Source organism: Podarcis bocagei (genome assembly GCF_964188305.1).
Source record: "Podarcis bocagei genome assembly, chromosome: 12".
Taxonomy (NCBI): domain Eukaryota; kingdom Metazoa; phylum Chordata; class Lepidosauria; order Squamata; family Lacertidae; genus Podarcis; species Podarcis bocagei.
Genome location: NC_138137.1, coordinates 24134585 through 24149467, shown reverse-complemented (window position 1 = coordinate 24149467; position 14883 = coordinate 24134585). Strand labels below are relative to the sequence as shown.

Here is a 14883-nt window from a genome sequence, read left to right as displayed (position 1 = left end):
TGACTGGCAGAATCCGAGATCTGAGCGAAGAAACTATGGAGGAGGACTGGAAAAAATTTAAGGACTATTTGCAAAAACATTATAAGTTGTTTGAATGTTAAGATAGCGCACGATTAAGAAATGTTATGTTTCCGCAATCTATTTTAAGAAATGATAAAGTAAGTATTGATAGAAAAAACGAGAAATATTTGAAACAAATTATTATGTTTATTAAGAATGTCAAAACTAAATTACAATTTTTTGAAATTGGTAACATAATATATTTAAAGGTATAATAAGATGGGAAACAAGATAACAAATTGCTGAACTGGCTAGAACAATGAATGCAATGCTGAGAGGATGCGAGGAGGTCCAAAAGTGAATTGCTGAAAGATGTTAAGGAAAGTTTCATAACATTTTTTCTTGTTTTTATTTTTCTTTATATATATATATAAAAAATGTTTCTTGTATGTTGCCATGTAAACAAATTTGTTAATCTATGAAAAGAAACGCAATAAAAAATCTATATAAAAAAAAAAAAAAAAAAAATACAGCATTTTGTACCTGCAGCCTGACAATCTGATGGACACAGTAGAAAAGGAAAAGGGAACGGGGAAGGAAGAGGCAAACAAGTATTTGAGTAGCTGCACTTCCACTGGCTGATGTATGGAGCCACATTGGTCTCCCTCTTGCCATTAGGTACTTCCTGGAAAGTACAGGAAGTGCAGCCTGCCTGTGGCTGTAGGTCATCTGGCAGAGTGCTTCCTTTCTGCATTTCCTGGTACATTAACAAAAGACAATTGGTATTTCCCAATACTGGAAGTCTCGTCAATAATGTAAAAGTTTCTTTCATTATGGAATTCCTGCTTCAAACTGTGGTTATAGTCCCTTGCCCATGTAATACGTAATAAATGTAAAATATTTAGGACATGAGATACAATAAACTATGGTAAACAATGCTGTTAAGTGCACGGCACAGTTTTTTGCTCCCTTTAACTTTAAGAAACACTTGAATAAGAAACATTTCTTTACAAAGTCCTATGCTCTTTGCAAGCACAGTGGTATCACGACCTACTTCTCATTTAGTCTAGTTTGCCACATTTAATTGCTATTAACCTTTGCAGAAACTGATCCGTGTTCAGACAGGCATGATTTTAGCCCTGGTGCTCAGTACCTATAATGGAGAAAAATGTATCTCTTCCTCCTGCCTTTTGCCCCCTGAGTCCATTACTGTGAATAATTAAGAAAACTGTCAGAACTTTTGCGGCCTATTTAAGGTCTTGGATGTGAGCTTAGTGCTCTTCCTTACCTTTACTTCACATTTTGCATATTTAATATGATCGTTCTTGGCACAGACATTACAGATGACAAGCCCTTCTCCTCTTTAGTCATCCACTGCAGTTTAATTAGCAGAGTGTTCTTTCTAATCTATGTGCTTTGCCCTCTCGCAAACCCAAGAGGAACAGAGCTAAAGTCTTGTGCTCATTTGCTGACACAGCTTAGATTTGGTAATGAGGTAGAAGGATCCTAATATGCTCAAATGGGAACCAACTTTGGGCAAGTGTGTGCCTGTTCACAGAAGATTTTTCTTGTCTTACATCAAATAGAAGTTTTAACATCTTATCATCCTACTTTTCCTGCTTGTCAAGTGAAGATCACTTAATTGTTCCCAGCAAGGATGTTCAAACAGAAGAAATAGGATGCTAACTACCTTGCACTTGCTAACTACCTACAAATTCTTGGCAGGCACCTATAGAGTGGAGCAGATTAATATCAAAATACCCCTTCAGAAGTAAGCATACTAAGCAGTTTGTGGCAGGAAATTTATCTTATTAGATGTAGAGCATCTAGCATAATGAGCTATCAAGAGATCAGATAAACTGCCTGTTTGCTTCCTTTTTATTTAAGTGGAAGCATCAGTGGAATGCATGCAAGTATCCTGCACAAAAAAATGTGCAATCTTGTATTCCCTTCTGTATGCTGGTGTTGACATCTATTCCTAAGTCAGAATGTGCTTATGTATGCGCTGTGTGCTTGAACCTAGGCAGTTAATCCCAGTCCTGCTGTATCTGCTGCAATAGGGTAGCAGGTATGCATGGAGTCCTCTATCACATGTAAGACCTAACATCGTTGGGGATATGCACATACATAAAATGCCTGCAATCCCTTCACTTTTTTTTTATTAGTGTAAAGAACCTGTTAATCAGATGTCCGGCCTGTGAATGTATGCTCAAATCCCCCGTCAGTGTCTTCTGAATAGTGGCTTAAGTGCATGCACCAAATTGCCAATATTGAGTTTATGTGAATGATAAAAGTATATCTGGAATAGCATTCTGTGGATTGTCTCTAAAAGTATATCTGGGATAGTATACTTTGCTAATTTGTTAGCTGCTGCCATAACATTTTTATATGGGTAATAAACACCTGTAACAGGTTGGAGCAGGCTTCTTCAATCTTGGCCCTCCAGATGCTTTGAGACTACAATTCCCATCATCCCTGACCACTGGTCTTGCTAGCTAGGGTTCATGGATGTTGTAGGCCAAAAACATCTGGAGGGCCAATGTTGAGGAAGCCTGGGTTGGAGCAAACAGGAAAAATATTGACAAGCCTTTATATCCTATTAGTTGATCTGAAAAAATAATTATTGTTAGTTACATCGCAAATGTTTCCATGTAGGTTTTGCAAAACAGGCAAAAATAAAGAAAACACCTCAAATCTTCTTTCAAATGTGGTATTGCTAGAGCATTTATATATTCATGTTGATTTGCTGAAATTTGAAATTACTTGAGCACAGGAATACATTTTATAGAGTTCTTAAAAGCTTTCTCTGCTAGAAGCTCTAGGGCATGCCTTGGTGTAGTGATCTTACTAGTGCCAGCTGCAGCTGTTTATGTGCTGTTGGTGCTCATGAAACAAGAGCACAGCTGACGGTGATGATGAGAGGAGCCAGCCAGATAGGATAATTCAGTAGTAGTTGGGCCTGACTGCAAGGTGACATATGTGACTTGTTTGATAGGCTGCAGTGGGACACCTGGCTCACTCAAAAAACTTAGTCATTGGGAAGAAGTCGTCTTGTGGCACCAAATCAATGACTTCTTCCCACCTCTTGTATTTCTTGCAGATAAATGTTTCATCATTTGAACTTTGTTTTAATTTAGCAGTATATGAAATGAAATTTTGGCGTAATATGGTGCCCTGCGCCTTTATTTCAAAGAGGGTTTGCTCCAGCTATTCTTATTGGGGTGAAGAATAAGAATGAAGAATTTTTGATTTGTCAGTTGATTGAGATAAATACATTAGCACTATATATATATATATATATATATATATATATATATATATATATATATATAGATTTGGTGGGTGGTATTTAGATCTTTTAGAGGCTTGTGAATGTTACAAATCTTTTGACCAAAATATGATAAAAAGCCAACCGTTTTACTTTCAGGATGATGAGGCAAGTGCACCTTCTGCTCCGGAGCCACCAAACCTCGGCTTACAAGAACGTGGAACAGGCTTTTGTTTTGATTCCAGGTAAGGTAGTTTCTCGTGGGTGAACGTGGTGTCAGGCATATAGTAATGCTGGAACCATCATTTAAATTTTACACTTTCCTGCAACATTCCACTATCATGGCATGTTGACAGAAATGAAAGGTTCCATTGGGATGGGCAATATCTCATGCCATGGCCAAAGCAGTTCTCTGGATCACAACTTTTTAACTTGAAAATGTGAAGTGTGCATTGACCCCACCCTGCATTGTAGCACACCATCCTGCACTCATGTTACATGAGTGTCAAAGACTCCCTTTGAGCACTGTTTGCTACATGATCAGTTACACAACTCCTTCCCCCTTTACAAATACAGTGGTTCCTTGGTTCTCGAACTTAATCTGTTCCGAGAGTCCGTTTGACTTCCGAAAACATTCAAAAACCAAGGTATGCCTTCCGATTGGCTGCAGGATCTTCCTGCACTCAATCGGAAGCTGCGGAAGCCGCATTGGACATTTGGCTTCCAAAAAACGTTTGCAAACCTGAACACTTCCGAGTTTGTGGCATCTGGGAGCTGATTTGTTCTACAGCTAAGCCGTTAGAGAACCAAGGTACTTCTGTACCACCACTATTTTGTGATACATTTTTAAAACAAAACAAAACAAAACAAAACACTGCAGTTTCAGTTTGGTACACATTGTTCTAGCTGTAGAAGTGGAAAGAGGAAAGAGTTTATTGGAGGTATTTTCTCAAATATGAGTCAGGCTTGAATGATTCACTCCCACTAATTATTCAGGCTGGTTTTAATTTGTGACAAAAGCTAAATTGTCTAGTTAGATTTGGAGGCTCTGTTTACAGCAGACTGTTAACAGCTTGGTTGTTTTTTTAATAATCATTTTAAAGACACATCAATCCCTGCTTTCCTCCAGTTTATATGCAGTAAAGAGATCATATACCTGAGGCATTTAAAAGGAGACAGTGCACAAAAGCTAAAAATTGTTGGGGGTATGTGCTTTATTCCTGTGGAAAACAACTTTGTTAAGCTGGATGGCATGCAAGTATCAAAATTCAGTTGCAAGATTGGGGGCGGGAAGGCTTTCTATGCTAATAGTGATAATTATGATTTATAGATTTCTTACCTGCCATTTACCATGAGATCTCAGGGCAGGTTACAACAATTTAAAAACAGTATGTAAACTACATAATAGGTGTCTCACACACCTGTGGGAAAGAATTCCACAATTTAGGGGTGCCACAGGGAATGCTGGCAATGGAAGAACTCAAATGGTTGTTCTTTCCTCTTTTATCCCAAGTTTTGTGCACATCAAGAAGTGTCCCCTTTGTGAAGTGATGTTTCCTCCTAACTATGATCAGAGCAAGTTTGAAGAACATGTTGAGAGTCACTGGAAGGTGTGTCCCATGTGCAGCGAACAGTTCCCTCCTGACTATGACCAGCAGAGCTTTGAAAGACACGTACAAACACACTTTGATCAGAATGTTTTGAATTTTGACTAATTTGAGGCATCTGAATGCAGATTAGTTTAGGCAAAACTTGAATGAGCGAATTCTGTAAGAGAAGAGTACACAGCCGTCATAACGTGTTGTTTAAAGGCTACTTTCAGTACAGTGCTTTGGCCTATTAGCAAGTATTGGGCTAGCCTTCTTTGATCTAGCATACACCCAGAACTGTTATAATATCTATCAGTATTTATTCCCTGGCTGACAAAATGCATAAGAACACAGGAAATGCACAGACTTGTTCAGAAACCTCCTAAGTCGAGTTTGTCGTAGTGGCAAGTGTACAGAATGACTTGATTTTGCTCTTGTATTTGCTTATGATTAGATATTAAAATTCTCATTCCATGATAATAAAATGAGGTTTCTCGGTAATCTTGTGTGCATCCTTCATATGATTGTTGATTCTAAAAGTTTAACATAATTTATCCAACAAAAATATAGTTTTTTACATCTCTGTCAGAAATGTAGTTGCTTTGAGACACATGCTTGCACAACATCCTTGCAGCAACATTCACTTTTGCATAACTATTATCTCTTGCAAATGTCAAGTACACTAGTAATCTATTAAAAGTTCTGCATTTAGGTCTGCTAGAAAATAATTGTATAAAAATCTCTACCATTAGGCTTCATTTGTATTCAGCAGATTTTTAACATGTGTTATGTAGCACCCCCATTCCTTTTTCCTGGATTGTTTTTAGCAAGTTGTGTTCATAGGGACTAAGATTTCTAGAATCTTCTGCATTCTGCTTTGCACATTTTCCCCATTAAATTTGTGGTGTGTATATTTAAAACACTATATTTTTGAAGCTTAAACTTTAGTAAGTAATTTGATCCTTTTGGATAAAATTCACTTTTCCATCTGTTGTACAATAGTCAAATTAAAGACAAAAACTAAATATCGATCATGAGTCTTTATTTGGCACCCTTGTGTGTTTCTGAAGCTCCTTCAGTTGTGACTTGACATGGCCTCCATTGTAGCTTTTTTTTTAGGGGCAGAGGGGGTTGCAGATGGAGAAATTGCCAATGTCCCCTGTGGGAATGAAAATGTCTTGGGATTAAGCCATTTTACTTAAGACTTCATTGCTACTGAGAAAAATGTGTAGTATTTTTGTGATGTGTTTGTCTCTTCTAGAATTTCACTTTCTGAGTAAGTTATCTTGGTTAGTGATCCAATCTGTCTCAAGCGTAGCTAAATAAGAGCAGGCCATGGACTAGCACGATCCCATTACCCCTTCCTTTCCTAGCTCAAGAATGTTGTTTCGCACCAAGGTACACATAATAATGGTTTGCCAATTGTTTCCTACTTATGGTGGGAATTTGGATTAGAAAACACTGGCCAAGTCTAGAAAGAGAAGAGGAGGAAATCTACAAACTTACAGCCTTATGACTATAATAAAAACCAGCCCTGATTGAGATTTTTGCAAGCCTGCCCACCTAACTGATTCAGTTAGTGCCACCAGCTTTAACAGCAACCGTATCATCCGATACCGTTACTGTTTTACCACTATCTGTCTTGTTAAACTGCAAATCTCTTGTATGATTTGGGTAATGCACAGCATGCTCTTTACAGATCAAAGCAATGAAAGATAATGAAGCAGCATCTAATTTTTTTCTGGGTCGGAGGCAATTTATTAAATGTGGTTCAATGTACATTATAAGCAGCTTTAATGGAAAGAAAATGGTATACACTTTGTGGTGCTTAGTTCTAAAACAAACCTCTTGTGACTTCCAAACTTAATGAACTTTGTCCCCAACAAAATATAGGAAAATATAATTTAAAGCACATTATCACAGACACAGTACAATACATTCACTATACACAGTATAACAAAATAGTCCCATTTTTACCTGTTTTAATACTGTCACACTGACTAGGTAAATAGCAAGTTGATTGTAATAGTGGAAAAGGGAATGACATGCAACATTTTGCTTATCTGTTCAATAGGGTTAGCCTGCCTTCATTTACTGAGAGCAGAGCGAAATGACACTGAAGTAAAACATTAGATTCTGTGTAGTAGAGCTTTGAGTGCAAGCAATAGATTCTTATGTCTGGGTCAACCATTACCCCAGCCTTTCCCAACCTGGTGCACTCTGGGTGATTTTGATTCCAACACCCATCGGTCTCTACAGAGCACCTGGTTGCAGAAGGCTGCTTTACATGGGCTATAGAATGTACTTTTCTGAATATGGTTGAGGGTGGTTTGTTTTTAAAGAGGCCTTGTTTGAAATTCTTTTTGACCCTCATTATGAGAGATTCAGAAGTTCTGAAAAATCTTTTTAAATTAAAGATCGAAGGGCAAGGGCTTATTTGTTCTAAAAGAATGAAGACTTGCATTTCCCATGTAATATACATATATAAATACTTAAGTACACAGAAGAGGATTACCTTTAAAACTTAACTTTTTCTCATGAGGGCGACAACCTCTCAGTTTTAATAATGTAGGGTTGTATCCAACTGGCATAGTTGGAGTAGACGCAATGGAATGAGGGATGTAAGTTGCTTATGACTAAAGTGAATTGGGGTCATTGGGTCTACTCCAAGTTTGACATAAGTGGATACAACCTGTAGCTTTGCATACTACCTAAACTGTTAACTTTCACTTACACAAGAGGACAATAATGAAGGCAGGAGAGCATCAAATAAACAAAGCATTCAGGTATGGTCCAGACACAAGTATCTCTCTGATAGATCTATCATCTATCAGATCTATCATCGAGTACCTGATTCAAGAAGCACTTCATTTCAGTAAGGCTCATGATGTCTCATAGTTCAGAAATAAACTTTTAATGCTAAACTTGTGGAATGCAACAACCCACAGTAAGTTAGTTAGAAAATATATATTATATATACAAAAATCTGAAGGTACAATGTAAATGGAACTTGAAACTCCCTTAACACAAATAATGTACCTCATTAAAACATCCTAGAATTTTTTATTTGCAACCACTGGCCCATACTAGTACGGGGTTGCAAGAGTTGGCAATACATAAAACATTTAAATTTGTTGGCAATCGAGAACTACAAAGTGCTTTAAGAACTTCATCTAAGATGAAGATAATTTCTCCCTCACAAATTTGCACTTTATTTCCAAATGTCTTCTAGTAGTAGATATTAAAGAAGAACGAGACCAGGAAAACTTGGTCTTCTGGAATTATGGTGGGTCTTTTAAACATTATATAGCATCCTTTACAGACAGGAGTAGGAATTCTAATGCTAGAATGAATGGTTTACTAGTTCAAATGCAAAGATTTTCAGCATTTCAGAGAGCTAAAGAATTTGCAAGGTAATATAAAATACAGCAAGCACACCTTTTATGTATGTTATCTGAGTATGAAAATATTTTTAGCATATGTTAAACATTCTCTTATTTATAATTCCAATACCTAAAACCTTCCTATCCCACAGATATCTCTATTACATAAGGCATATTAACCAGGTGGATAATGGGGAATTGTTTTGGTTTTGCAAGCACATGGGAACTGATGTGTCGAATTTCTTCAATCACATTACAATCTTGAAGTTCTCAGTGCCAAGCTTTCCTCCTCCCCTTCCCCATTCTTATTTTAACACTGCAGAGCAACTAAATATACAGCATACCCTAATTCTCCTTTTGGGGGGAGGGAAATACTTCAGAAAACCTGTAGCTTTTAGCACCTTTATATCAAACTAACGTATATGGGCATGATGATTACATGTGCAAATGTACAAAATCATTAACTCTACAAAGATACATCATTCCAAAATTACAGAAAAAATTGTAAAGCATGCAATTTAAATTCTTTACGGGGTTGCTCAGTGCTTCCCCAGAGAAGGTGGCTGTCTTCAGAATCAGCAACTGCTGGTGAGGATTCCTTGGCACATATGTGACCAGCATGTTATTGCTGCATCTTTCTGATAATCTCAGCAGACACTGGTGGGTGGAAATTGATTGTATGGTGCCGCAGACCCTGAGCTGTCTTGTAACTCTTCCCACAACGACATTTGAATGGCTTCCGCACACGTATCTGTGTTCTGTGGCCATTCTTGGCATGATATTTTATACCGTTCACATTCTGTAGAAGGAGGAAGGAGTATAGACTTTTAAGCTGTTCTATATTAAGTGGTCTAAGCAATAACTCTGGTTTTCGGAGTGCAAGTGTATAGTTTAGATTATAATTACATACCATTTAAGGAATAGAATTCAGCTACCAGTCTAAATATATGGAAGCATGACTAGGGCAGCTTCGTCCACCGTCTCATGGGATCATGAAATGTTCACATTTGCTACAAGTTCATTTCTTCATTGTGTCAAGCTTTATGCCCATTTGTTCTCTCATGAGGCCAGAGTGGCAAATGCAGTCGGGGTATATACCTAGGGAATGCTCAGCTACACTACTGGTAACCTTAAGAGGCAGAAATCACACCAACCTTCACAGAAGGACAGACCCAAAGCAAATAGCCCATTCAAGCAATAGTTGAAGCACTGCTAGATCATTTTTATATTACTTTTCAAGAGCACTTAACCATCCAGCCGCTGCCATAAAGCTCTACTACCAAAATAAAAGTACAGTTCAATCCTATACATGTCTACTTAGAAATAAGCCACAGTGAGTTAAAGGTAAGTGGCTATAGGATTGCAGCCTTATTAAATGGAAACAGCTTTTTCAACTGGGGGTGTGGAAAAATGAACTCCTACATAAGCTCAGTGATTTCTGCATTCCTCTGTTACCCCTGTTTTATACCACGTTTTCATGTTAGATTAAATATGTGGTTTATCTTTCTGCATTCTGGTTTAAATTTCCAAGCACAAAGTATGAATTTGTTTATGGAAGAAACAAGTAGAATAAATGCAGAAGATTTGGGCGGGGCAGGGGGCAAAGAAAAGCTGCGTGAAAAAAGTATGGAAACATACACGAGGTCTTTTATGTATGTTGGCGAAACAGGAAGCAGTATTAGCCACGAATTAGTATGTGTTTTCTCTTATGGTAGAGCACTTTGTGAGTCAACAACTTGCTGACTGCTTGTCCTTACATTCATGGTGCACAACCTAGCTTAGGCTATAGGTAGCCAACATTGTGCACTCTAAGACCACCCTTGATCTTGCGATCCCATTGGCTTAAGCTGATGGGAGCTGGAGACGACCACATTTGACTACCTTGGCTCAGACAGTACTCATGGATTTTTGATGAACAACAGAGTGCAGATGATAAAGTTACCTTGATTTAAAGACTTCTGAGACATTTCCCCCCTCTTAAGGCAGTGGTTCCCAACTGGTGGTCTGTACAACCCACCCAGGGGATCTGTGGCACCATTCACATAACAAAAGCTACCATAGAGAGATCAAAAATTTTCAAAACCAGAGGTTCCATGGCTTGGCTTTTGAAAAACGGGAGCCGCAGTACTTAAATATTTGGGAAGCACTGCTCTAAGTGGGGGAAGGGGCACCTTTGATTTCCTCAATGTTTTCTGTATTTTCAGGTGTCTCACATTTTTGGAGTGAATGCTTTATTCTTTGGCATCCCAAACATGGGTCTCCAGCTGTTTTTGGACTACAGTTCTCATCATTCCTGACCACTGACCCTGCTAGCTAGGTATGATGGGAGTTGTGGTCCAAAAGCAGCAGAAGACCCAAGTTTGGGAAACCCTGATCTAAGGCTTTAGCAGTATATAGATTAGAATGAAATCCAGTGAAAAATAAGACCCCTGCTTTCAAAGGGAAGGGTCTCAACCATGCAAAAAAAGCACACTTACCTTATATCGCTTTTTACAGCCAGGGACAGGACATGCAAAGGGTTTTTCGTCTCCTCCATTCATACACATGGAACTTAGGATAGCTTCAGAGCTGATGGCACTTTCTGTAGTCCAGGACTCATCGCTGTCTGAATCTTCATAGTCTACTTCCTCCTCATCATACTCGCTTCCTAAGAAGACAGAGCAGCAAAACAAAATAAAAAATGGGTTCAAATAAACTATAGCCACAAGTTTCATATTTATTAGTATCCTCCAACCGTTCTCTGCCTCATCTATTGCCATCCTAAGTTATATTACTAGGAGACTGGTACTTTTAATTACAAAAAATGTTTCCCATCATAGCTAGAACTTGGTAAGACACAGAATGCTTCATTTGTTTAATAATTGCTACTAACATTACATAAACAGCTTTAGCTAGCTTCATTCTAAATATTAATCAGCAGAGCTATTTTATTGTCAGACAACCAGGGAACTGGAGGGGAGCAAGATGGAATTGCATGCTCTGCCCCCCCCCCCATCCCTGGCCTCAAAAACCAAAGCAGATTTTTAAGGCTTTTCCTTTACACAGTAAAACACTTGAATGGCATAATTCTCTAGATCATAAACAGTGTAAAATAATATGTTGACAAGTCTTAATACATTTACTAGCCCTCTGGAATTAATAGAAATTATAGCACGACATTAGTAAGAATTATACTGTAGCAATTACAGCTGTGAAACTCACTCCCCCAGGTGTGAGGATAAATTGCATTGTGTGCTGCCCTAATACAGCATTATGTTCCAGATAAACTGCAGCAGCCTTTGGAGGACCACGTGGCAAGCTTTTTAATTTTATTTTTTAAAGTTGCAATAAATATTAATAAGACTCTCAGTGTGGCACACATTAAAGGGAGAAGGAGAGTAACAGAGAAGGCAGAGTTTCAGTAGCCACAGCAAGTACATGAAACAAGGAGCAGTCATAAAACACGGGGGGGGGGGGAGCGGGAAAGAAAAACCCTCTCAAAAGGCTTGTTGCAGGCTTGGCAAGGGCTAATGTTGACATTGCAGGATGTTTCTGCCCTAGGCTGAGTCATGCGTTTTGCTCAAGCTTCAAGCCTTTCAGTCATTTCACAGCAGAACCAACAGTCAATAGCTCTCCTGCGACCTATATTTTCTCAGTAGACACATGGCAGATGGTCCAACACAGGCATAATACAGTGGGTCCTAGCAAACCATGGTCTGCAAACCAGAAGCCAAGTTCAGAGCCCATATTCCCTTCCATTATGGGATTGATTCTTGCTTCTCTTTCCTTGTCAGCATTTAGAGTCAAACATGCACACTAACATTTCCCAAACTTGGGTCTCCAGCCTTTTTGGGACTGCAATTTCCATCATTCCTGACTACTGATCCTGCTAGCTAAGGATGATGGGAGTTGTGGCACCAAAACAGCTGGAGTCCAAAATTTGGGAAACCCTGTGATGGTAAACTTGGTTAATGCCAGTCTGGTCCCCTCTGCAGATCCACTTCAAACTCTGGGTTGAAATTTTGGTTTACAGGGGAGACAATTAGCATTGATGCACCACGTAGCTCCTGTATGCATGGGCTTTCCTTTTTATTTTAATAGAACGATCTGATTCACATGCATCACTTCGCTTGTGTGGATTGGATTGCAATTAAGAAGGAAGTTCTTGGAGACAGCGAGACTCCTGCAGGGGCAACTGGTTGGACTACAATTTCCATCAGCCCCAAGAGAATGGCTAGTGGTCAACAACATCTGGAGACACCAGCCATGTTGGCCAACCCTGGACCAATGTTGTATGTTCCAGTTTCCATAGTTCTAAGTCATCTCTACGTGGGGAAGCTTATCAGGAGGTAGTTTCCCAGAAATGAATTTAAGATTGAGGAACGAGAGGAGAGGAAATTCAAAGGTCATACTACTGCTAACACGATTTTTTCTTTTGTCTTTCTGCCTCGAGTATTTTGCAATGCGACTTTGAATCCTGTCAAATATGCAGCAACATGCAAACAAAACTTTAAGAATATTAATGGCTATTAACATTTGAGAAGATGAATCCATTAAATGATTCATCTCTCTTTAGGATTTGTGTACACGACATTCAAGGATATATAATTCTTCCTGTTGTTTACACAGGCCTGGAAACAAGGGATGTTTTAGACACAGGCCACTACTCATTACTCATGGTGCCCATTCACTGATTTGTGTGTTCAACCAGTAGAGAGAAAGTTCATTGTTTATATGGCCCACCTGAAAAATGAGGGAACCAGCATTCCTCAAGTACATGCAACCTTTTCACCAAATACAGTGTGACGTTCACAATATTTTATAAAAGTACTGTTAATTACATATAGCTAGTATATTCACATTGGCCATGTCCTTATGTTAATTTCCAGCTTGCACACCCTCCTGTCTGTTGGAACCCATTGTCCTCCCTGCCTTGGAGGAAATAATTCCATCTTCTTTGGGTTGGGGGGAAGAGTCTTTTCCACCAGAGACAGGAAGTCAGTTGCAGCATCAGGTGTACAAACAAATCTAAATCTACCAGCTGGTACTTACTGCTGATGGGAAGCTTGCTTGTGACATGCTGAAGGGGAAGTTCACTTTGGCAGAGAGACACATTTTTTGGTCTCTGCTCTTTATTTTATTTTTTTGCAATAATAAAACGGGAAATGAACAACAACAAAAAGTCAACACCTACTTGCCAAGTCAAACCCAGCACTCTCTGACTCAGACTTGTAAAAGGCCGGTTGAAAAAAGAGAGACTTGCCCATCAACATTATGGTCTGCCTTCCCTGCCAACATCTGGATGTTCTGCTGGCTAGAACCTCCCTTATGAGGAGTCGCTGCTGTTGGAACATACGTATTAATGGCCTCAAATCATTTCTGGTAATGCTCACCGGGGAACAAATCCAAGTAGACTTCAAAGGCGTTTCAACGCAAGAAAAATCGCGCCTCTAATTTTCAAAATTAGATGTCTCACATTTTGTGGGAAGTGGGCATATGTTGATATAAATACACATGTTCTGGAAAGGTGTTAGATAAATATATGCTCACTGGCCACAATCCAAAGAGCTACTTAGGCTCCTACAGTACTGCAGCGGAAGATTCTACTCCCCAAACTCCCACCTCCACTTTGAATAGCCCTGTGCCATATCACAACCTGGTTTCTGAAACTGACTTCAAAAGCAGTTTGCCATGCAGCAGGAAGTTAGCTGCTGCCGGGGGAAAACAAGTCATAAGCTCTCACCTTCACCTGCTATCAAAACTTGCTTCAATGTTCTTCACATCCTGCCCACCCCCCATTTAAAATCTGCTCTAGCTGTGTAACTCAGTTATGCAAACCCTCCTTTCTCAGTTGTTCTGACCACACTACTTCCTTTCATTCTGCAAAGATGGCTTTTGCCACTGGAGAATTCAAGCTTCTTGCTATTTCTTTGATGAGTGTTAACTCCATTTTGGCCTTTGCTTCTCTGTATCGCTTTGGAATTTTTGGAACTTAACTTCCAAATAAGCATGCCTACGACTGCAGTCTTCTCGTGAAACTAATTTCCTGCAAACTCAAATGATCTCTCATAAAAAGCACAACTTGGTTCATACTTTGTGTGGCACTTGTAGCTTCATAAAAAAAAGTTTTATGGGAGTACTTATTTTAAGACAACTAATATATGGCTGTTGTAACTGCTACTTGAAATAAAATGGGGTAAATTTGTTTTACGATGGCAATTTCTATGTAATACTAATTTACTGATCTCCCCCATATACACTCACCATATTTATTTATTATAGATAATATATTCACCTAAGCAAACATCAGGTGGTAAAGCATATTCAGTTTTACAGAATGAAACACTGTTCAGAAGATCATTGCTGGAGGCCGAGAGGACAAACATTTCTCTAAAGCAAAAAAGTGTGGCTTCTGCTCACCTGCTTGGCAAAGCAGATTATATACATATAAGATGCACAGATTTCACTCTTCTTTACCATCATTCTCTCTATACAAGCAGTACATGGGTACCGCTCACTAATTCTGCAGAGGATATTTGGTTCCAGGGTGGTTTATAAAATCAAAGTATCAAAAAACAATAGAACCACATCATTAAAAAAATTAATGAGCGGAGCAAAACAGCAGACAGCAAGGAATGTTTTAAAAGTTTGAGAGAATAAACAA

General features: G+C 38.8%; 2 protein-coding genes across 7 annotated transcripts in view; one reads left to right on the top strand and one right to left on the bottom strand.

The window, feature by feature from the left end:
* TAX1BP1 (Tax1 binding protein 1) overlaps positions 1–5886 on the top strand; it is a 33399-nt gene extending 27513 nt beyond the window's left edge. For all 6 annotated transcript variants that reach the window (XM_081164559.1, XM_081164557.1, XM_081164560.1 and 3 more), the window contains 2 exons: positions 3428–3513; positions 4782–5886. In XM_081164559.1, the coding sequence (XP_081020685.1) occupies positions 3428–3513; positions 4782–4983 (288 nt within the window). In that variant the 3' untranslated portion in view covers positions 4984–5886. The remainder of the gene's footprint in view (positions 1–3427; positions 3514–4781) is intronic.
* A 1934-nt stretch (positions 5887–7820) lies between these two features.
* The window catches only part of JAZF1 (JAZF zinc finger 1), a 132112-nt gene continuing 125049 nt past the window's right edge, over positions 7821–14883 (bottom strand). Inside the window, exons 4-5 of the mRNA XM_081164942.1 lie at positions 10718–10887; positions 7821–9039 (exon numbers count right to left, since the gene is read on the bottom strand). Coding sequence (XP_081021068.1) covers positions 8863–9039; positions 10718–10887 — 347 coding nt within the window. The 3' untranslated portion in view covers positions 7821–8862. The remainder of the gene's footprint in view (positions 9040–10717; positions 10888–14883) is intronic.